The following is a 22,345-nucleotide window of genomic DNA, read 5'->3' on the forward strand; positions in this document are numbered from 1 at the left end:
GCGCTAGCCTTGAGCTGAAGGACAGCTCCCAGGCCCAGAGTTCAGGCCCCACGACCAGACCAAAAAAAACAAACAAAAAAAAAACAAAACAAAGGGGCTAGAGATTAACTCAATAAGAGTGTCTATCCAGAATGAATGCCTAAATCCTAGATTCCTTCAATCCCCAATACTAACTAACAAAACAAGAAATCTCCAAGCTGGGTGCCAGGGGTTCATGTTAGCTATTCAAGAGGCTAAATTCGCCGGGCGCTGTGGCTCACGCCTGTAATCCTAGCTACTCAGGAGGCTGAGATCTGAGGATCGCGGTTCAAAGCAGCCCGGGCAGGAGAGGCCGTGAGACTCCCATCTCCAATAAACCACCAGAAAACTGGAAGTGGCGCTGTAGCTTAAGTGGTAGAGCGCTCGCCTTGAGCTGAAGAGCTGAGGGACAGTGCCCAGGCCAAGAGTTCAAGCCCCACGACCGACAAAAAAAAATAATAAAATAAAAAAAAAAAAGAGGCTGAACTCGCCGGGCGCTGGCGGCTCATGCCTGTAATCCTAGCTACTCAGGAGGGTAAGATCTGAGGATCACGATTCAAAGCCAGCCCGTGCAGGAGAGACCATGAGACTCATCTCCAATAAACCACCAGAAAACCGGAAGTGGCACTGTAGCTCAAGTGGTAGAGCGTTTGCCTTGAGCTGAAGAGCTGGGGACAGTGCCCAGGCCCAGAGTTCAAGCCCCACGACCGACCAAAAAAAAAAAAAAAAAACAAAAGAGGCTGAACTCTAAAGATCAAGGTTCAAAGCTAGCCCAGACAAATTAAGTCAGAAAGACTTTTACTTCCAATTAATCAGCAAGCCAGAAAAAAATGGCTCAAATGGTAGGGCCTCAGCTATGAGCAAAAATAGTTGACCAGGCACCGGTGGCTCACACCGGTAATCCTAACTACTCAGGAGGCTCAAACCTGAAGATCGCAGTTCTAAGACAGCCCAGGCAGGAAAGTCCTAAGACTCTTATCTCCAATTAACCACCAGAAAACCAAAGTGGTGCTGTGGCTCATGTGGTACAGCGCTAGCCTTGAGTGAAGAGCTCGGGGACAGCATCCAGCCCAGAGTTCAAACCCCACAACCAACCCCTTCCCCCCCCAAAAAAAGCTAAGCAAGGCCCTGAGTTCAAGCTCCAGTGGGCACAATAAATAAGAAGGGAGGGGAGATAGAGGCGAGAGGAGAGGAGAGAGGTAGGGAGGGAAGAGGATGATGGAGCTGTGGAGAGGGAGAAGAGAGAGGGGGAGGAGATGAGAGAGACATACATACATACACAGACACCCCTAAACAACTACAACTAAAATGTCTTCAAGTCTGAGCAGCACTATACTAAGTTGACTTATTTCAGACAATGTACCTGAGGAACCAACTTTTAAATCCAGTAGGATTTTGGACCTAATTAGAAGCACTAGAAGCCTAATAGAAGTAGGCATGTACGTGGATTGTGTTCATAGAATAGTGAATACGTTTGGCGCGAGCACTACAAAAAAGAAGTACAATAACACGAGTTCTCTCTAGTTCATATTTATTAGTCTGCATAGTGACTTAGATGTTCCCTCAGCCCCAACCATCATAGGAATGCAATTGAACTTGTTTCAATACCTATTATAAAAAAAAACAAATACCCTTTAAAAAAATCTGATTTAACACATTTTTTATTTCACTTTTTTTCCATTTCTTATAAAAGTCATCTCCTCGCTAGCAGCTCTCTCCCCTAGAGTAGGGGAGGGGGGGATGGAAGAGGTTGGACACCTCCAAAGAAAGGGGGTGGGTAGTTTGAGAGGGCCCAGGGTTACCTCCGGAGGTTCTTCTGGGCCTGTTTCAACAATGTGTCAAAGTCAAGAGAATCAAATTTGCTCTTTACAGGAGCAGGGTCAAAATCTTCCCGGTTGGAGTCTACAAAGGTAGAGAGGGACAAAAAAAAACCATCAAGGTCTCTGAAAACATATCCCCACTAATAGTGTTCTCAAAAAGCCAGTCATCTCCCATCCAAACAATGGGTAGAGCTAAATTATCCTGATTTAAGTTAAAAGTGATATGGAAGAGCCCACATTTCCTCTTATCCCACCCCTTAGGGTTCTTTGCACCTCAGATGAAAAGTCTGCCTAGCCCCACTGTCAAAGAGGAACTCTTCTTAGGAGAAAAGTATACCCAAGCCTCAGGTCCTCCTCCATTCACTCACCAAGATCAGAATAACTCCTCTTGCAGAACTGTCTGCGGCCACCAAAGCAAAGATCAAAAGGTTGCTCATCAGCCTGCCGCAACTTGTGGCCACTCTCAATAGCTGCAAATGCCTCCTCAGCATAGCGGTAAGTGACGAAGCCATAGTTGTCACTGGTAGGAAAGGTGAGCCATTTGGGTACAAGTCATGGAGAAAACACCCCGGGGAACAGAAGTGGTTCCTCTTAACTCTAATGGCCAACCCTGATTGTAGAAATGAAGTTGCCCCACATTGCTCAGCACAGTAGAGTAAGGATGGAAAAAAAAAAAAAAAAAAAAAGGTAGGTGAGTGGCACCAATAGATCAGCCATCCTGACCTTGGGACTGAAGCTTACCCTTGGACACGGAAGTGGATGGTACACTCCTCAATCTCTCCAAAAACAGAAAACCTCTGCTTCAGCTCTGACCTAGTCATGCGGCCAGGTATCTTCCCAATGAAGACCACCCTTCTTTCTTCCTATGTTGGATATTAAAGAAAAGTGATGCTTGTAAGCCAAGGGCTGCAAGTGAAAATGACTCTCAGTTTGTGGATCAGGGTAAGCCCCTCCTCCTATAACCTGTTCTTCTACTCACTATTGCCCGCTCCTTCTGCAGAACTCTCTGCCTTTGGTAATGGTCATGTGAACGATAAGCACTGTACCTGACAAGAGAGATATGTAATCAATCCCCTAGACACAACGTGACTCAGAACTGTCAGGTATTTGCATCCCAGATGCACAGCCTCTGGAATGTTCATGCTCACCACCGTCTCCTGTCACTTCTCCGGCGAGGGGATGGGGAGCGAGATCGGCTTCGGGAACTGGATGAGGAAGAGGAGGAAGAGGAGGAAGAAGAAGAAGAGCATCTTCTAGAACGTCCAGAAGAACTGCAGCTAGACCTAGAGAATTAAAAGGCATGTGAGTATGGTAAGAGTAGTGCATATATACACTCCTTACCTTACCCAGGCCCAACGCAGCCATTGCTACCCCATCAGGAAGCTCAGAACCAAAGCAGAGAAGAGCTCCAAAACATTTTCACATATAAACAAACAGGTCTTTTGTAGGTCTTTAGATAGATATGGAATGCTTTGGAGTGTTTTGGCTGACATTTTTCAAATGTACCACTAAAAACTTAGATAGCTACATGGTGGTACTCACCTGTAATCCTAGCACTAGGGAGGCTAAAGCAGGAAGAGCAAAAGTTCCAGACTACTGGACTACAAGTCAACACACACACACACACACACACACACACACACACACACACACACACACGAAAAGGAAAATAAGCAGAGGGAGGGAAATAATTAAAAACACTTAACAAACCAGAAAATAGAAAAGTAAATGGAAATAAAGGGTTGGACCTTAGTTCTACAACCAGTTTCTTTTCTTTATTTTGTTTCCATTCCAATCCTGGGGCTTGAACTCAGAGCCTGGGTACTAGCCTTGAGCTGTGGAGCCACAGCTCTACTTCCAGTTTTTTGGTGCTTAATTGGAGCTAAGGAGTCTCATGGACTTTGGTTGCCCAAGTTGGCTTCAAACCTTGATCCTCAGATCTCAGCCTCCTGAGTAGCTAGGATTACAGGTATGTTCATACTGGTGCTCAGGTTTAGTTTCTATGGTGCTGGGTTTCTAGTTACAACTGCTCTATTTCTGTGACTATGGCACAAAGGGAGGTGATCGTGACAGATCCATAGCCAAGAAGCCATTTCTGAGCTTGGCATCACTGCCAAAACACTTGATAACCTTGCTAAATAAATGGGAAAACAGGTTTCTGAGAAAACAAAAAACATACTACCAGGAAACAGATGAGGCCCCAAAGAACTGCCCAGATACTTTAATCAAGATGATTAACGGAAGAACTGTTCAACCAACCACCAAGAAAATATCACATATGATGACTGGAAACAGTATACGAAGAAAGCAACAGAATCCAGATCAAACTGTAACAGTCTCCCTAAGGCCCAGCTATGGAAGCAGACCTTAGGAATACTCCAAATTCTAACAGGGAATAGTCTCATAATTCGCCTCCTTCAAAGTCCACAGAAGGGGAAGAGGCAAAAGTCAAAGAAACAAAACCTTAGTACATCAAAATACTCATCAATGTGCAAGTTTTTGTTCCTTTTCTTGTTGAGGCTTTCTTGTTTTGGTATGTGGAAAAGCTTACAAAATAAAGCACAGAATAAAATATATAAACTTCCTAAATGGGAGGATCTAACAAGCCATCATAGCTCACCTTCGCCACCTCTTGTGGGGGGGGGACAGGGACCTGGACCGGGACCGGGACCGGGATGAGGAAGACGCCGATGAGGATGAGGAAGATGCTTCGCTGGTCAGGTTGGACCCAGAGCTGACAGAACGGCTGCTGCAGCCACGACGGCCCTGCCAGCCACAGCTTGGGGGACTGGCTGACCTGCAGGCTTTTCGGTAACAGCGCACTGACCGCTGCTTGGCTGAGGGCTCAGGGGGAATTCTAGTGTTCATTTCATTCCGGCAGGGTGAGGCCTCAGGAGACAGCAAGGCAGATGGGTCAAGGCAAGATGCCGAGGGATCTGCCTGCTCATTGCTAGTCCTGTGATCAAGTGGTTCCTGGGAGGCAGTTGTGCTTGGGAAGGGAGTGGCTGGGCCCAGGGACAGAACAGGTTTGATAGTGATGTCCTGATGGCGTTTGACGTTCCATCGGGAGCCCACCTCTGGAATGACTAGGGCAGGCATCTTTTTGGGAGGTGTCCTGCTTCGGACACAATAGTCATGGTCCCCAGAGCCCACATGGACTGGACTAGGGCCATGGACCCCTTCTTGCAGGCAGGCTACAGCTGGATGTTTGGCCTCTGTAACTCCTTCAGGCTTCGGGGTTCCCTCCTGGGCGGTGGACTTAGGAGATTTGGCTTTGGCCAGCAGAGAGACAGCAGCCAGGGGCTTCCATAACTGGTGGGGAGGGGTAGCTGGAGGGGTGAGCCCTGTTGAGGGGGGAGGCAGGATGGAGATAGCAGGGTGAGATCCAATTCTGTACTTCTAAATACTGTGTATCTAGGCTCAGGAGACCTTCTCACAAAGTTCACCAGGCTTGGTCAACAGCCCACCTTCTCCCACTGTTTTAACTCTTATTTCTCCCTTGGTCCCAGCCTGAGGGCCAGCATAGAAATCCAACTAGCTAGGGACCTCCTAAACCCATTTTCCTGGCTACCTAATCCATTAGTGTCTAGATCCAATCTGGTCTACCATGCTGTGCATTCTGAGCCCCGCCCTCCTACTCAGTACTGTTTGCATCTTGCCTATTACACTCATGAAATGAACTTCTCTTCTAGCTTCACACCTCACCACCTTTACATTCCTGCTTGACAGCCCATACAAAAATTAACATGAAAAAGCTTTTCCAATTGCTTCTTCAATATACAAGTAAAATCCAAACAGCTTAACATGGCATTCAAGCTCCCCTAACTAGATATCCTCGTTACTTTAGCTTTGCCTTTTGTTTCAGTCTACCCACCACCTTCATCAGCCACTACACTCCAGCCAAACCAAGCTATTCACATGCCCAAAACATAGGATGGTTATTTCCTCAGTCCATTCAAGCTATACCATTCACCTAGAATGTCCTATCCCCTCAATCTACCACCTGATTGATATCAGGGATTTTTCTCAAAACTCAGATTAGAGAATAAACTTCAGATTTCACTGCAACACAGGCTTAACACTCACTTCTAATATTTAATAATATTCAACATGTCCCCTTGTTTTTACATCTGCTCCCTAGACTGTGAGCACCTCAAGGGTGGAGACTGATCTCTAGGCTCACTGTCTACACAGCACTTGCTGTACAAATAGCCAGAATTACCCAACCTGAACCCACCTGCCACGTTGGCCAGTTCAGGGGCTTGTAACCGGTCTAGGGGCCTCTTCTCCTGGGGAGTGTCAATGCTGCTGGTGGGGGGGAAAAGGGAGAGCCTGGTTCATTGCCTCATTATTGTGTGTACCTGCTTTCCTCACAAAGCAATGGGAGAAGGTTGTATGCTGAGAAATATGGAAGTCTAGAAGTGCCCCATCATCTCCCCCTAGCACAAAATAGCTTTAGTGACTGGGGTCTCAACTCAGCTCTGCTCACTAATGAGGTAAGCCGGTTTGACCAATACCCACCACCCTCCTTCAACTCAGGAGCTTTGCCTACCCACCTCCAACCAAACTGAAACCAACCAATGTAGACAAGAACATGCTTTTGGCACATGGGGGGAAGGGGGGGGAGGGAAGGGATGTTATACACAAAGAATGAAAAAGGCCTCTCATATTTTGAAGGCCAGGAAAAAAAGAGGCCCAAGATACCTGTGTCCTCTAAGGAGTCAGGAAAACCCTGAATCATTAAAATTTCCCCCTATTTTAAAGTCACCCTGTCACCAGCATTGAACAAGCTTAAAGTCTGCTAAAGGAGAAAAGAAATCCCTAAAGGTATGGTTTGACAAAAGGTCAAAGGCACCTCCACAGTATTTGGAATCTCTAACTGGAACCAGTTGGAGGGCAATACACACCCTCCCTCCTCATCACCCAGGGCACTACCTGACAGTGAGGGGAGGAACAGGGGATGGGAAAATAGGGAAAGACTCTAGAGGTAATGGAACATTCCTGAAATAGACGTATCTAGTTGACAGTCCTGGGAGCACCGGCTGGCTGCTGACCAATAGCTGTAGGGTAACTCACTCACATCTCCATACTTACCCTGAGTTTCCTACAGCCAAGCTGTCAGCAGGAGCTGGGAGCGGACACTCCTTTTTGGCTGCAAAAAAACCAAACTAGTTAAAAGCTCAACCAGATGTTCAAGACTAGGTGGCACAGAAAGGCTTGCTTTGAGATCCAAAGGAGGAAAATCTACTTTGCCTACATATTCCCTGTTGGACTGCCAAGAGAGATCCAGACTTCTGGGAGAAGCCAATTACCATGTTTAATATTGTCTCTTCTCAGAACATACTGAAATCTGAGATAGAGATAAACTTATAAGCCTAGTATTAAAACTTCTACATGACCTGCCTAGCTAAATAACTTCCTAGTTTCACAGCCCACTGTTTAACTTTTGTGGTGCTTGAGAATGAACCCAGGGCCTCGCACATATTAAGCATAGGCACTACCACTGAAATAGTCTTAACCCATAGCCTATTTTGTGCTCACTTATAGAGCATAGATACCTGATAAGAACTCAGGCTTCCTTTCTGCAGATTTATCTCAATTAACCCATAAACTCCTTAATAACAGGACACAGACTACATACAGCATCTACAGCTATGCCTTATTGGTTCTTTTTTGTTGTTGTTGGTCGTGGGGCCTGAACTCTAGGCCTGGGCGCTGTCCCTCAGCTCTTCAGCTCAAGGCTAGTGCTCTACCACTTGAGCCACAGCGCCACTTCTGGTTTCCTGATGGTTTATTGGAGGTAAGAGTCTCACGGACTTTCCTGCCCGGATTGGCTTTGATCCAGGATCCTCAGATCTCAGCCTCCAGAGTAGCTAGGATTATAGGCGTGAGCCACCGATGGCCCCGCATCTTATTGGTTCTTTTTGTGTGTGCCAGTACTGGGGCTTGAACTCATGGCCTTATACTCTTGCTTTTAGTGGTCTCGCATAGTTTTTTCTTTTTCTTTGGGAGGGGGGGTCAGTCACAGGGCTTGAACTCTGGGCCTGGGTGCTGTCCCTCAGCTCTTCAGCTTAAGGCTAATGCTCTACCACTTGAGCCACAGCGCCACTTCCAGCTTTTTCTGCTTATGTGGTACTGAGTAGAACCTAAGGCCTCATGCATGTGAGGCAAGCACTCTACCACTGAGCCACCTTCCCAGCCCCAGCTTTTTTTTTAATTGTAAAGGTGACGTACAGAGGGGTTAGTTACATACGTCGGGTAATAAGCACATTTTTCTTCTTTTTGAACAGTGTCACCCTTCTCATTTTCTCCTAGCTTTTTCCCTCCCAACCCCTCGAGCTCCCAACTCTCGCTTAGCTTTTTTTTTTGGTCAGCCGTGGGGCTTGAACTCTGGGCCTGGGCGCTGTCCCTCAGCTCTTCAGCTCAGGCGAGCGCTCTACCACTTGAGCTACAGCGCCACTTCTGGTTTTCTGGTGGTTTATTGGAGATAGGAGTCTCACGGTCTCTCCTGCCCGGGCTGGCTTTGAACCGCGATCCTCAGATGTCAGCCTCCTGAGCAGCTAGGATTACAGGCGTGAGCCACCCGCGCCCAGCTCTCGCTTAGCTTTTTCACTCACGTTTGGCACTCTACTACTTGAGCCACACCTCTACTTCTGGCTCTTTGGTGGTTAAGTGGTTGGAAAAGTCTCATGGACTTTCTTGCCTAGGTTGGTTTTGAAATAAGTTCCTCGATGTCAGCCTCCTGAGTAGCTAGGATTACAGGCAAGAGCCACCAGTCTCCAATCTATGCCTTATCTTGAGAAAACTAACCTACGTATTTGCCTTCCAAGTATATCATATACAATCATTTTTATATCTCCTCTCCTGTTGTTTACTACACTCTTTCTCTAAATCTTGTCTTTGAAGGCTCAGTTTGAGAAGCATTTCCCTCTTCAAAACTGTTCCTAGACAATCCCAACATAAATGTACCTCCTCACTGTCTTCTAGTATTTGGAAGATATAGCACCATTATCCTGAGTTTAATGTCACAGGTAAACCTTTTTTTTGGCAGTACTGGGATTTGAATTCAGGCCTTGAATTTGCTAAACAGGCCTACTTTAAGCCCATCACAGGTGAAGTTTTGTCTCTCAATACCAATCAGAGGTCTCCCCTGTACTACAACTAAAGCAACTACAAGGCTGATCTTAAAGGAAGTTATCAACAAAAGGAAGTAACAAAAAAGGGCAAAGAACTAATTCATGTAACTGATACTTGAGCTCAATCCATAGTACATTTTTTTTTTGCCAGTCTTGGGGCTTGAACTCAGGGCCTGGGCACTGTCCCTGAGCCTCTCTGTACTCAAGGGTAGTACTCTACCACTTGAGCCACAGCGCCACCTCTGGCTTTTTCTATGTATGTGGTACTGAGGAATCGAACTCAGGGCTTCATGCATGCTAGTCAAGCACTCTACCACTAAGGCACATTCCCAGCCCACTCCTTAGTAGTTAAAAAAAACAAAAAGCTATCCATGCATAGTGGTGGTTCATACCTTAGCTACTCAAGAGGCAGAGGAGAATGGAGAGTTCAAGAGAAGCCAGGCAAAGTTCCCTAAACTCTTATTTTTATTTTCCTCACTTTCCCTTATTTATCCTAGACTCTATGGGGGGGAGGAGGGGGGAAGAGGGGGAATGTGGCTTAGTGGTAAAGTGTTTGCCTCACATGCATGAAGCTCTGGGTTCTATTCCTCAGTGCCACGTAAACAGAAAAAGCCAGAAGTGGTGCTGTAGCTCAAGTGGTAGAAAGCCTTACGCAAAGAAGCCCAGGGACAGTGCCCAGGCCCTGAGTTCAAACCCTAGGACTAGCCAAAAAAAAGCCTAGCTACTCAGGAGGATATGAGGAACACAGTTCAAGACAACCCAGCAGGAAAGTCCATTAGACTCTTATCTGTAATTAATCACCCAAAAGCCCGAAGTGGAGCTGCAGCTCAAGTGATAGAATGCTAGTCTTAAGCAAAAAAGCTCAGGGACGGGGCTGGGAAGTTGGCTCAGTGGTAGTGCGCTTGCCTTGCATGCCTGAGGCCCTGGGTTCAATTCCTCAGTACCACATAAGCAAAAAGAAAAAAGCTGGAAGTGGTGCTGTGGCTCAAGTGGTAGAGTGCTAGCCTTGAGCTGAAGAGCTGAGGGACAGTGCCCAGGCCCAGAGTTCAGGCCCCACGACCGGACCCAAAAACAAAACAAAACAAAAAAAAGCTCAGGGACAGCACCTAGGTCCTTAGTTAAACCCCCAGTACTAGCCTAAAAATAAAGAATAAAAAAGAAAAACAGAGAGAGGGGGGAAGGAGGGAGGAGAGGGGAGGGGAGTCATAACTAAAGTATACAGCTATGTATGTGAGAAGCCTTGCTTTAATCCCAAATACTACCAAAAAAGTGTGAATGTGCTTTTCGGTAAATGAACCACCCAAGTTTTCTCACCTTCTGATTTCTCAAATTGCTCCAACAGACTGGACAGGTCTGATGCTTCAATTCCTATAGAAGTAAACAACAGAGCATTAAAAAGAGCATTAAAAAACAACCCTAAGGGGCTGGGAATGTGGCTTAGTAGTGATAAGAGTGTTTGCCTAGCATGAATGAAGCCCTGGATTCAACTCCTCAGTACCACGTACACAGAAAAATCAGAAGTGGGGCTGTGTCTCAAGTGGTAGAGTGCTAGCCTTCAGCAAAAGCAGCTCATGGACAGTGCCCAGGCTCTGAATTAAAAAAAAACAAAAACCCTAGGGCTGGGAAAGTGGCTCAGTGGTAGAGTGCTTGCCTTGCATGCATGATGCCCTGGGTTCGATTCCTCAGCACCACATAAGCAGAAAAAGCCACAAGTGGCACTGTGGCTCAAGTGGTAGAGTGCTAGCCTTGAGCTGAAGAGCTGAGGGACAGCGCCCAGGCCCAGAGCTCAGGCCCCATGACTGGCAAAAAAAAAAAACAAAAAAAACCCTAAACTGGGCACTGGTAGGTCACAGCTACTTGGGAGGCTGGGAGCTGAGGATCCTAGTTCAAAGCCAGCATGGGCAGAAAAGTCCCCGAGACTCTTATCTCCAATTAACCACCAGAAAACCAGAAGTGGAGCTGTGGCATGCAGTAATAAGAGCAATAATCTTGAGCAAAAAAAGCTCAAGGACAGTGCCCAGGCTCTGTGTGTGTGTGTGTGTGTGTGTGTGTGTGTGTGTGTGTGTGTGTGTGTGTGTGTGTGTGTGTGTGTGTGTGTGTGTGTGTGTACACATATAAACTGACTACAGAGAGAGAGAGAGAGAGAACACACATACAAAATGAGTACACAGGTCTCTGGAAGCCTCCAAATCACCAGTTTGCCTTTATATGCCCCTATGTGGTACATGTGCAGCACTTACAAAGCAGAAAGGAGGGCTGGGAATATGCTTAGTGGTGGAGCGCTTGCCTACCATTCATGAATGCATAAAGCCCTGGGTTCAATTCCTCAGTACCACATGAACAGAAAAAGACGAAGTGGCGCTGTGGCTCAAGTGGTAAAGCACTAGCCTTGAGCAGAGAGGCTCAGAGACAGAGCACAGGCCCCAAGTTCAAGCCTCAGGACCAGCCAAAAAAAAGCACAAAGGATTTAAACCCAAGCTCACCAATCTCACTGATGAAAGCCTGTACCACATCCTCAGGACCCTGGGCACATGGAGTAGGCAGGAAGGACAGCTTCTTTAGACGAGCTGGGTGGACAGCAGGCAATTTGGGGACAGTGTTGTGCCTTGTTATGGGAACAGCCTTGATAGCAGGAGAGGGGGGCTTCTCCTTGGGCCTGGTCTCCTGGGCCTCAGGCTTTAGCCTCTCTGATGTAGGTTCCTCAACAGCTACACCCTCAGCAGGCAGAGATGGAGTCTTGATCTGGGAGCTTTGCACCAGGGAGGATACCTGGTGTTTCAGAGGGGGAGATGCAGGCACTGGCTTGACCTCAACCATGGTGGGTTCTATTTGTGGAGCTATGGGATTGGTTGACTCAAGATTGAGGGGAGGAACCATCGGCACAGGAAGTACATTTTCAGAAGGGCTGGCTGGAATGCCACTGTGCTCTACCTTAGGTGGGGGAACAGCTCTCCCAACAGAGGCTGGGGGCAAAGGAGGTGGGGGAACAGCAGACCAGAATGGAGGGTGTTGTAGTCCTGGGCCCCATCCCATGGGCCCATAAGTACAGCTGGAGCCGTAAGGTGAGACTGGTGCAGGTGGAGGTACCCAAGGCACATTGCAAGTGGGGGGCACAGCATAGGCACCAGGAGCACCAGACACTAAGGGCACCGATGGTGGAGGAGGCAGGCAAGGATAACCAGAAGGGGACACAGGAGGGTAACAAGGCCAGGGTGGCACAGGGGCATAGTGAGTAAAGGGATCAGGTGGCATGGGTCTCATAGACACTGGAAGTGCAGGAGGCTGCAAGGGAGGTGGGGGCAGACTGGGGATCCCATGCCCACTTGAGGGAAGGGGCAGCATAGGGGGCATGCCCAGCCCACTAGGGGGGAAAGGCAAAGGAGTGGGCATTGTGGGAGGCATGGGCCCAACAGGAGACGCAGACTGCACAGGAAGGGGAGGTCTTGCTGGCAGTGGCATCTCTTGGGATGGCACCTGTTCAGTGGAAGTTGAGGCCATGGGTTTGCTTGCAGATGGCTCAGGACTAGGAGAAGAGCTGGGAGCCACGGGCACAAAGCAAACCTCTGGGGGAGCTTCAGGGCTTCTCTGAGGAGCTGTCTTCTTGGCTGGGGCTGGTGGAATAAGACAAGGGATGTCTGCCAGCCCTGTAGGGGTCTCTGGGAGGCTGGGCCACTTCCCAGCTGGGGGCTGGGAACTCTTCTCTTCTGCCTCTGCTTGTCGTTGTTGCCTTCGTCGCCGATACTCAGAAAGGCTGAGAGGCCGAGGTCTAGCTTCCTGGGTTGTGGTATTGCTAGTACTTTCTACCTTCACAGGACCTACAACCTCCTTGACTTCAGGGACAATGATCTTTGGAGGGTCTAAAGACTCTGAGTCTAGGAGATGGGAAGCTGAACTCCCTTGAATTGATGCTGCTGCACCTCGTCTGGGGTCAGTTGGTCTGGACTTAACTAGCACAGGGTCAACTGGTGGCAAGTTGTCTGAGATGGGAACAACCACTACAGGGTCAGCTGCTGTCTCCGATGAGTCAGCCAGGATTGGGCCAGTCAGCACTGGGTCAGCTGGGAGAGGGTCAACCAGCTCTGAACTGGCTGGTGCTGGATCACCAGCTACAGGATCAGTTACATTGGGATCAACTGCAGTGGGATTGGCTTCCGCAGAGTCAACTGGCATGGGGTCAGCTTGAACAGAGTCAACCAGGGAGCTATGGGTTGGCACAGGGCTAGGTTGATTAGGATCGACCACCTTGGAGCAAAGATCTGGAGAATCTTCTTGAGGAGGACTGCCTTGTCCAGCATTTCTCTCCAAGTTCTCAGAGCCAGGCTTCTCCAATGCCACTGCCCAGGCCCGAGCCCAAGCCCTTGGTTTCCCCCTGCCCTGGGGAGGCCCAGCTTTTCTCTGAAGTTCCTCCTGAGGCTGTTTCTGCAAGCCACTTGCCTGAGAGGTCACTTCTGTAGCTACTGTAGTCTGCCCACGGGAGGATGACCTCAGCCTTCTGGTATAACCTTCCATAGAGGCTGGTGGCTGCTCCTTGCTCTTCTTCTTCCTGCTCTTTCTGGGAACTCTCTGGGAACCCAGAACTGCCTTGACAGGTGGGTTTGAAGGCCCTTTGGGTATCATTGGCTCTATGACCTCCCTGGGCTCCAATACAGAGGCTGAGTCCAGCAAGAGCCCCTCTTTCTCAGGGCAAGTATCTAACTTGGGCACAGCAGCCTCTGTCTCTGACTCCAAAGTGGGCATGATCAGCTGCAAGGCAGGAGTAGCCTCCAGTGAGTCATCCAAGAGCACAGACTGGGGTCCAGCAGGGATCTGCCGAACTACAACTGGGATCTCCAGATCATCACCAGCTGTGGCTGCCTGGCCAACAATCTCAAGAACCACACAACCCTCCGGCAGTGTTAAATCATCTGGCTGCTCCTGAAGCTCATCCTCCAGTGATGCCAGGTGGGTGAAGTTGGGTAGGCAGTACGGGTGCATTGCCCGCACCAGCTCACTCAAGGAGGAGATGCTCTCATCACCAGGTACTGGCACTGCTGCCTTTACTGCTGTTGATTTCTCTTCCTCCTCAGGGCAGGCCAGGTGCATGGGAAAGTCTGTGGTACTGCTCACAGAACTATCAAGTTCCCTAGCAAGCACCTGGCCACTAATACTGGCGACCTCTTCTTCTTCCTCTCCATCACTGCGCTGTTGGGGAAGAGGGGACTGGCCCCAACGTGGTCTTGATCTTGCAGGTCTCCAGCTGGGCAGTTTAGGGGAAGAGGTCTCCAGGAAGGAAGGTGGGGAAAAGTCCCAAGAAGAGTCTGTAAGAGACATTTCAACCTGCAGGAGAGAAGACAAGAAAGACTCAGGAAGAATTTTCTATGGGAACTCTTTCCAGACCAGTCCTCACATACCCTCCCCCCACCTGTGAATTCCCTCAAGAGTCCCTGGGTCAGGCCTACCCCACTCACTCTACTACTGCCTGTGCCAGGTCCCAGTGAGTCAACTGGGGTGATAAGGTCACGTTCTGGGGGTGTCCGAGAGAGTGTGAGCAGCTTGTGCAACTAAGAGGGAAAGAGATCTGAAATCAATTTGTGCTTCAGAGATACATGAACAGGCCACAGATGTAGTTATAACCTTTGTGCCAGCCACATGTCCCTCCCCCTGGCCCCACACTCACAGAGGAGCCCTCCCGAGGTGACACAAGTAGCTCCGAATCAGGAATGCTGTCAAACGGAGACAGGTTCTCAGAATCTGCATTGTCCAAGATCTCCGTCAGAGCTGTGAGCAGTGACATTTCATTCTGGTCCTCCAGAGATAACCTGCTCTGTTCCAGAAAGACAACAGGAAGTTCCTACCAACATCTCTAATAATGTAAAGTGAACTAAGTTGCTGAGATGTTAAGAGAACCTACCTTCCAAGCTTCATTCAGCTTAATTTGCCAAAAAGAGGGATCAAAAAACCAGGAGGTAAGCCGGGCACTGGTGGCTCATGCCTGTAATTCTAGTTACTCAAGAGGCTGAGATCTCAGAATTACAGTTCAAAGCCAGCCAGGGCAGGAAAGTCCGTGAGACTCCAATAAACCACTCAGAAAACCGGAAGTGGTGCTGGGGCTCAAGTGACAGCACCCAGGCCCAGAGTTCAAGACCCACAACTGACACCCCCCCCCCAAAAAAAAGAGAGAGAGAAAAAAAAAAAAACAAATAGGAGACATGGGTTCCAATCTCATTTACCATCCACAAACTCTCCAGAGCTAACAGATCTTAAGCTTGGGTTTCACACACATTACCCAACTTCAGGTAAGATGTAAGATGCTAGGCAAACAATTCTTGACTAGAGTGGAATTTGGCTTAAAAACAGATCAGAACCCTCAGGACACATAGATCAAAGGCTTAGATAAGAGGAAAGGCCTTAGGGCACAGTCCTAGCTAGCCTAATGATTCATTACTTGGGCCATAATCTGGCAACTTGTAGCTAACTCCCATCTAGACACAATGAAAGATATATATACTTTAATCAGATCAGGCACCAAATCAAGGATCTTCCATAACAGAGCCATGCCTAAAACAACTCTAAGGTAAAGCCTTAAATGCAGAACTTCTGCCTACAATGTAGCCCCAAATTTAGCCTCAACTCACCTCTCCAAGGCTCCCAAAATCCTCAATGAGGGAAATGAGGGAGGCATCCATGTAGCTCTGCATGGTCTCCAGTAGTGTCTCATCCTGCAGTATCAGATCCTCCATTTCCAGATCTTTCTCCCTCAGAGACGGGCCCAGCCTTGACAGATTGACAAAGCCAGAATCACCCCCCTCATCATGCAGCAATACCTGGGGCAAAAAAGGAAAAGGTCAAAAAAGGTTCCTATAGAATGAAGCTAATTGATAGATATGCTCCATAAACCAGATACTCAAACCCTAACCACTAACAACAAATAAATCCAAACTTAGCCACCATCACTAAACCTCTGGGCTAGCCAGGCAGCAATAAGTACAACCCAAGAGCAAAAAGTCTTAAGTAAAAGCCAGGCAATGGTAGCTCACGCCTGTAATCCTAGCTGAGATGTGAGGATCAAGGTTCAAGGCCAGCCCAGGCAGGAACATCAGTGAGACTCTTTATTTCCAATTTACCACCAGAAAACCAGATGTGGTTTTGTGGCTCAAGTAATAGAGCGCTAGCTTTGAGCTGAAGAGCTATGGGACAGGGCTCAGGTCCAGAGTTCAAGTCCTACAACCGGGAGGAAAAAAAAACTCCTAACCAACACGGCATTCTGCGCAAGAGTTTAATTTCCATTCACAAACAGATAGAACCAAAGGAGATTATGAAACTGGGGAGAAAAAAAATAAACATGATAAAGACCAAAACTAGCTGGACACCCAGTGGCTCACACCTGTAATCCTAGCTACTCAGGAGGCTGAGATCTGAGGATCAAGGTTCAAAGCCTGCCAGGGCAGGAAAGTCTGTGAGACTCTTATCTCAGAAAACCGGAAGTGGCGCAGTGGTAAAGTATTAGCCTTGGGCTGAAGGACAGCATTCAGGCCCAGAGTTCAAGTCTTATGACTGACAAAAAAAAAAAAAGACCAAAACTAGCTCAAGTATGGTAGCACATAACTATATTACCAGGAGCCTTAAGACTCAAGGCCAGCCTGGGCTGCACACAGCAAGGTCCTATCTCAAAAATAAATTTTAAATTATTACTCAGAAGCCGGGCGCTGGTGGCTGACGCCTATAATCCTAACTACTCAGGAGGCTGAGATCTGAGGATTGGGGTTCAAAGCCAGCCCGGGCAGGAGAGACCATGAGACTCCTATCTCCAATAAACCACCAGAAAACTGGAAGTGGCGCTGTAGCTCAAGTGGTAGAGCGCTCGCCTTGAGCTGAAGAGCTGAGAAACAGCACCCAGGCCCAGAGTTCAAGCCCCACGACCGACCAAAAAAAAAAAAAAAAATATTACTCAGAAGACATGTGCTGGCAGTGGAGAGAGGATCTGGCTGAGGGACATATACTAGACAGATAAGCTGCCGAGACAACTCAGCTACCACAACCTGATGACCTAAGTCAAACCTCTCTTAGGTCTCAGTTTGCTATTGAGTTCAAATCCTACCTTCCTCTAGAAGATACCTCAGGCTTTCCCAGACCATGTCGATCTGTCTTCATACCACATCACATTTTTTTGTTCACTTTTCTGACAATCTCATCCTATTCCACTAACCCCATGACATTTTTTTTGCATATCTTCTAAAATTGAATTTCATGTTCCTTCAGGGTAAATAATCCTTTAGATTCTATTAGCTTATATTCTTCCAGACTCCCAAGAGTTTAAATGTGCTTATACTTCTCAATTGCCCTACACACAGTATTCATTCATTTCACACTTTTCTGGTACTGGGGGATTGAACCCAGGACCCTGTTCACTCTGAGCATACTCTATTGAGCTAAATCCCCAATCCCAAGGGAATGGTCCCTTCTCCCACCTCCATCTGGTGAGAGCCAATGAGGAGACTTGATTCTATAGATGGAGAAGCCCCAATTCCTCATTCCTCTGAGAGGTAGCAACATCCTTAGCCTTGTCATGAGGTAGGGCCCACTCAGACTTGTCATAACTATAGGCAGGGGCCAAAAGTGGTATTGGTGAAGCTACAGTCTTGACTATCTCCACTATTAGAAACATGGTCCAAAGGCCTGAGGACAAGATCAAACACAGAAAAGACAGACTCTTCTTCAGCAAGGGGAAATTAAGCACTTCACTTCCTCCAAAAGAAAAAGACCTATTCCCCTCTTCTTCCGAAAAAAGTTGGGGAGTTCTGGAGCCCATGGGGGAAAAAAAACTAGGAACATTTAAGGAGACCAGATCCAGAGATGAAGTGAAAGGCAGCAGGTTTCAAGCACTAACCCCTCCCAAATCTTTACAAGCCTGTAATTACAACCAGAAGTTGAATAGTACTTGGCTCAGCAAATAGACGCAGGTGAGCAAGATGCCTGCAACTAACCCTGCCCTGCCTCCTCCCTACTAGAGCCCCAGCTACTAGCACAGAATCTTAAGACAATGACCAGCTCTACAAATCATTCATCTCCACTCTCAGGAGGTAATGGCAGGCCCCCAGAAAGACACCTTTTCTTATATAAACACCCATCCCTCAAACAGCATACTTCCCAGTTGACCAAAATTACCCAAACAGGACCAGCCATCAGCATACTTCCTAGCTTCAACACCCTCCCAACTGACTTTCCCACATCAATCTTGTTCCTCCAGCCTGGGGTGAAAACTGGCCTGGAGATGTGGCTCAAGCCCCATGAATACCCAACAAAAAAAACAGCCAGAAACTTTTTTTATGTATTAATAATCACTTCCTGAGACCTTTGTAAATATCATCAGTAGCATCTTACTGCACTTAGCATTAAACCCCTTAATGTGGATTACAGGGGTCCTGGTCTTCAGCTTTTTCTCTCCCATTCCTGATATATAGGTCTCTTCGTTCCTCCAATAAGCCATGTTCTTCTCACCCTTCACACCATTGCCTCTGATGAAAGTTTTTTCACACCACATTCAGCTTTCTCAGCTTAAAATGTCATTCCTGGAACGGGTGGGGGGGCGCTAGGGTGAGTGTTAGGGTGAAATTGACTGGAATACATTGTAAACATGTTTGAGAAGGTAACAATGAAATCTCCTGTATAACTAATGTAAGCTTTAAAAAGAAATTAAAATGCTGGGGCACAGGTGGCTCATACTTGTAATCCTAGCTACTCAGAAGGCAGAGATCTGGAGAGCATGGTTGGAAGCCAGCCCTGGCGGGAACCTAATCTCCAATTAACTACAATAAGCCATAAGTGGATCTGTGACTCAAGTGGTAGAACACTAGCCTTGAGCAACAAAGCTGAGGAACAGCACCCATGTCCTGAGTTCAAGTCCCAGGACTAGCACACACCTACAAAAATGTTCCCTCCCATACCCTTCAAAATAGATTACTACTGCTGGCAGTAATCCTAAATACCGTTCACTTTCCTTTTGTTCATGCACAGTATCTACCTGTCTTGACTAAAACCTAAGATCCTAGAGAGTACCAGTGGCTCACACCTGTAATCCTAGCTACTCAGGAGTCTGAGATCTGAGGATTGAGGTTAGAAGCGGGGCAGGAAAAGTCCTTGAGACTCTTATCTCCAATTAACCACCAAAAAATTGGCACTGTGGCTCAACTGGTAGAGCACTAGCCATGAACTGAAGAGCTCAGGGACAGTGCCCAGGCCCAGAGTTCAAGACCCACAACCGGCAAAAAAGTAAATAAAAATAAATCCTAGAGGGCAATGATCATATTATTCTGTGCCTAAACTTATGTATCTCAGTACATAGAAAATATTACTTTGGATCTTGGATCCCTATTGCCTCTGCCCTAAAGGAAAAGCCCACTAGCCCAATCTCTGAAAAGGTAAGAAAGTGATCAATTCCAAATTCATATTCCAGAAACCATTTTCCTCTGAGAAAAAACAAACATAGAATAGCTGTTTGAACATATTACCAGGTAGCATACACACAACCCAACTCCCACCTAGATAGAAAAATGAAGTGAAGAACCCAGCTAAATTGCTTAAGAGAGAAAAGAAACAGTTTAATTCTTGTCCACGGCCAATATGGGTGGGAACTTTTAGAAACGTTTTACTAAAGAGTGGGGCTTTAACACTTTGCAAGTGTGGAGAATTAAAGACCAAGAAAACCGTGACCAAAAGAATTCTCCCTCATCCAATAAATGTTCAACCAATGTTGAAGAGTTCTCAAATTCTTCCAACCTCTCCCATCCCCAGCAAAAAATTCCAGAGAACATTAAATTTAGAACATCCTGGTTTCTGTATCAATTCACAAAAGCAGGCCTTAGCTGCCTCCTCCAAAGAGATGCTAGAGAAAAAAGTGACAGAGGCACCTCTCCTTTTCTTAAGCTTGTCCTAGGATTACGTTGACAACTCCCCACACCCCTGAATCACAAATGAGAAAGAAGGCAGAACGGGAGGCAACCTAAACGCCAGTGCCAGTGAGTCACAACCCACCCCAAGCCGGTCAGGCTCACTCCTCCACAGCCCTACAGACTCAATTCTCCCATCACACCCTGCCATCCATTACAGGGAAGAGACTTCACGAACATCTGGAAAGTCTACCACCCGCTGTCAAAAAGCGATGCAGACCGGGGAAAAAAGTTCAAAGGCTCTGGGCAGCCTTTACCTTCCTTTCTGGCCAGGGGCCCCCAGCACAGGCCAGAGATGGCGGGACCGGCTGAGACACACCCAGTTCCCGGCAGTGCGGCTCCGGCGTGGATAGTAGATGCCCGCCAGCCTGGGCCGGGAGCCACGTGGACACCCCTTTCCCCGCCCCCACGTGGACCCGCGCCCTGCGCCCCCCTCTCCGCCCGGAGCCCAACCCACGTGGGTCTCCCCGCCGCCTCGAGGGGGAGGGGAGACAGACAAGTTCTCCCGGGAAAATCGCTCTGCCCCCCCCAACCCACGTGTTCCGAAAAAGGAACTGCGGCGCTGGGCTGGTGGAGCCCGGAGCGGCATCCTTAGAGAAAGGACCTGGCCTTCGACTCCAATGCCGGGTCCCCGGCCCCCCCAAATGAGGAACACGTTTCCGATGCCCGCTTCGGTCCCGCCGGCTTGCCCAGGCACAGCTGTAGGAATCCTGTCTCTGCCAGCATAGCCCCCCAAAACGGTTGAGGTCTACCCGGTCCAACCTGACTCCCGCGGCCATCAAGCATCGACTCCCAAGTGCTTCCTCCCTTTCCCGTGGCGTCCACGTGTCACCGCCCGGCACACGCCGCTTTGCTGCCAGCCGCGGGCCGCCCGACAACCTCTCACCTGCTCTCCACCGCTGACGGTGCCCGCCGTGCCATACGGTGCTTGGCTCCGACTCCCCCAACCGCTTCCGCGGACTCCGCCGCCGGGGTCAGGGCCGGGGCCCCCAGTCGGGGGCAGCACGACTCCGTCTCTCCGGCCCCGGCGCGCCGCCATCTTGGCCCCTGAACGCCCAGCGCTGCTCTAATCGCAGGCGCCGCCTCGCCCTGCCGATTGTGGGAAGCGAACTACAACTCCCGAAGGACACTGCAAGACTACGAATCCCAGAAGCCCGAGTGACATTCGAGAAGAGAGCCCGAGTGTCGCGCAAGAGATCCTGGGAGTCGTAGTCTCTTAAAGAAAGCCAGGTAGCACACTTTCTAGGCATATTTTAAGTGCTTAATTTTTGTTACACAAGGAGACCAAAATTGAAGAGATCTTAGTAATGAGAAGGACGGTTAGCATTTGTTTATTTTCGTTCATTCATCCAGCTGTTGGAACGCCCTCAGTCTGACGTTCCACCTGCAGTACATTCCATTCACTTCATTTCACAAGGGCCTCTGTTTTGAAACAGTACCCTCTAGTGGACACTTGCAGACCAGCACTAACTTCCACGTAATTCCACACTGCTGGACTTGCTACAAGTTACTCTTGTTCTGGTTTTTGTTTTGTTTTGTCTTTTGCCAGTCCTAGGGCTTGAATTCAAAGCCTGGGCACCGTCCCTGGGCTTCTTTCTATTTGCCCAAAGCTAGCACTCTACCACCTGAGCCACAGCTCCACTTCTGGCTTTTTCTGTTTATGTGGTACTGAGGAATCGAACCCAGGATTTCATGCATACTAGGCAAGCACTCTACCACTAAGCCACATTCCCAGCCTCTCTTGTTCTGTTTTTGTGATAGAGTTTCAATATTCCACTCCATAGACAGGCGCCTGGTACTCACACATGTAAATCCTAGCTATTCACGAGGCTGAGATCAAGTTTCAAACCCAGCCCCGGCAGGAAAGTCTGTAATACTCATCTCTATTCATCACCAAAAAGCCATACATGGAGCTTTGGCTCAAGTAGTAGAGCAGTAACCTTGAGTTCAAGGCCTGATACCTACTTTTAAAAAATAAAAGAAAGCCGGGAGCCAATGGCTCACACCTGTAATCCTAGCTACTCAGGAGGCTGAGATCTGAGGATCGAGGTTCAAAGCCAGCCCTGGCAGGAAAGTCCATGAGACTCTTATCTCCAATAAATCACTAGAAAACCGGAAGTGGTGCTCTGGCTCAAGCGGTAGAACGCTCTCCTTGAGCTGAAGAGCGCAGGACAGCGCCCAAGCCCAGAGTTCAAGCCCAATGACCAACAAAAAAAATAAAATAAACCCACAAAAAGTGTGCTGGAGATGTAATTCAGTGGCAGCCTGCTTGCCCAGCTTGTCACCTGTGAGACTCTAGGTTAATCCCCACCATTTTCAAACATGAAGAAAAACTATGGCTTAGGTGGGGATGGCTCATGCTTGTAATCCTAGCTACTAGGGAGGCTATCTGAGGATCACAGTTTGAAGCCACCTGGGGTAGAAAAGTCCATGAGACTCTTCTGTT

At 48.2% G+C, this 22,345-nt stretch overlaps 1 protein-coding gene across 5 annotated transcripts; it reads right to left on the reverse strand.

The window, feature by feature from the left end:
• Positions 1 to 1,661: 1,661 nt before the first annotated feature.
• Pprc1 (PPARG related coactivator 1) lies at positions 1,662 to 20,943 on the reverse strand. 5 transcript variants are annotated; one of them, XM_042689480.1, is made up of 15 exons: positions 20,786 to 20,943; positions 15,589 to 15,777; positions 14,631 to 14,777; positions 14,422 to 14,514; positions 12,449 to 14,290; positions 11,458 to 11,743; positions 10,289 to 10,342; positions 6,933 to 6,990; positions 6,076 to 6,146; positions 4,459 to 5,182; positions 2,987 to 3,121; positions 2,818 to 2,884; positions 2,580 to 2,701; positions 2,207 to 2,358; positions 1,662 to 1,920 (listed from the first exon to the last, which is right to left on the reverse strand). In XM_042689480.1, exons 1-15 carry the CDS (start codon positions 20,936 to 20,938, stop codon positions 1,817 to 1,819), a joined length of 4,197 nt encoding a protein of 1,398 aa, XP_042545414.1. In that variant the 5' UTR covers positions 20,939 to 20,943; the 3' UTR covers positions 1,662 to 1,816. The 5 variants fall into 5 exon arrangements, with proteins under 5 accessions (XP_042545414.1, XP_042545412.1, XP_042545413.1 ...); XM_042689478.1 differs by having other exon boundaries at positions 6,076 to 6,143; positions 11,458 to 14,290; XM_042689479.1 differs by having other exon boundaries at positions 2,818 to 2,878; positions 11,458 to 14,290.
• Positions 20,944 to 22,345: the final 1,402 nt, after the last annotated feature.

Source organism: Dipodomys spectabilis, unplaced genomic scaffold (assembly GCF_019054845.1).
Source record: "Dipodomys spectabilis isolate Male_0828 unplaced genomic scaffold, ASM1905484v1 ptg000125l, whole genome shotgun sequence".
Taxonomy (NCBI): Eukaryota; Metazoa; Chordata; class Mammalia; order Rodentia; family Heteromyidae; genus Dipodomys; species Dipodomys spectabilis.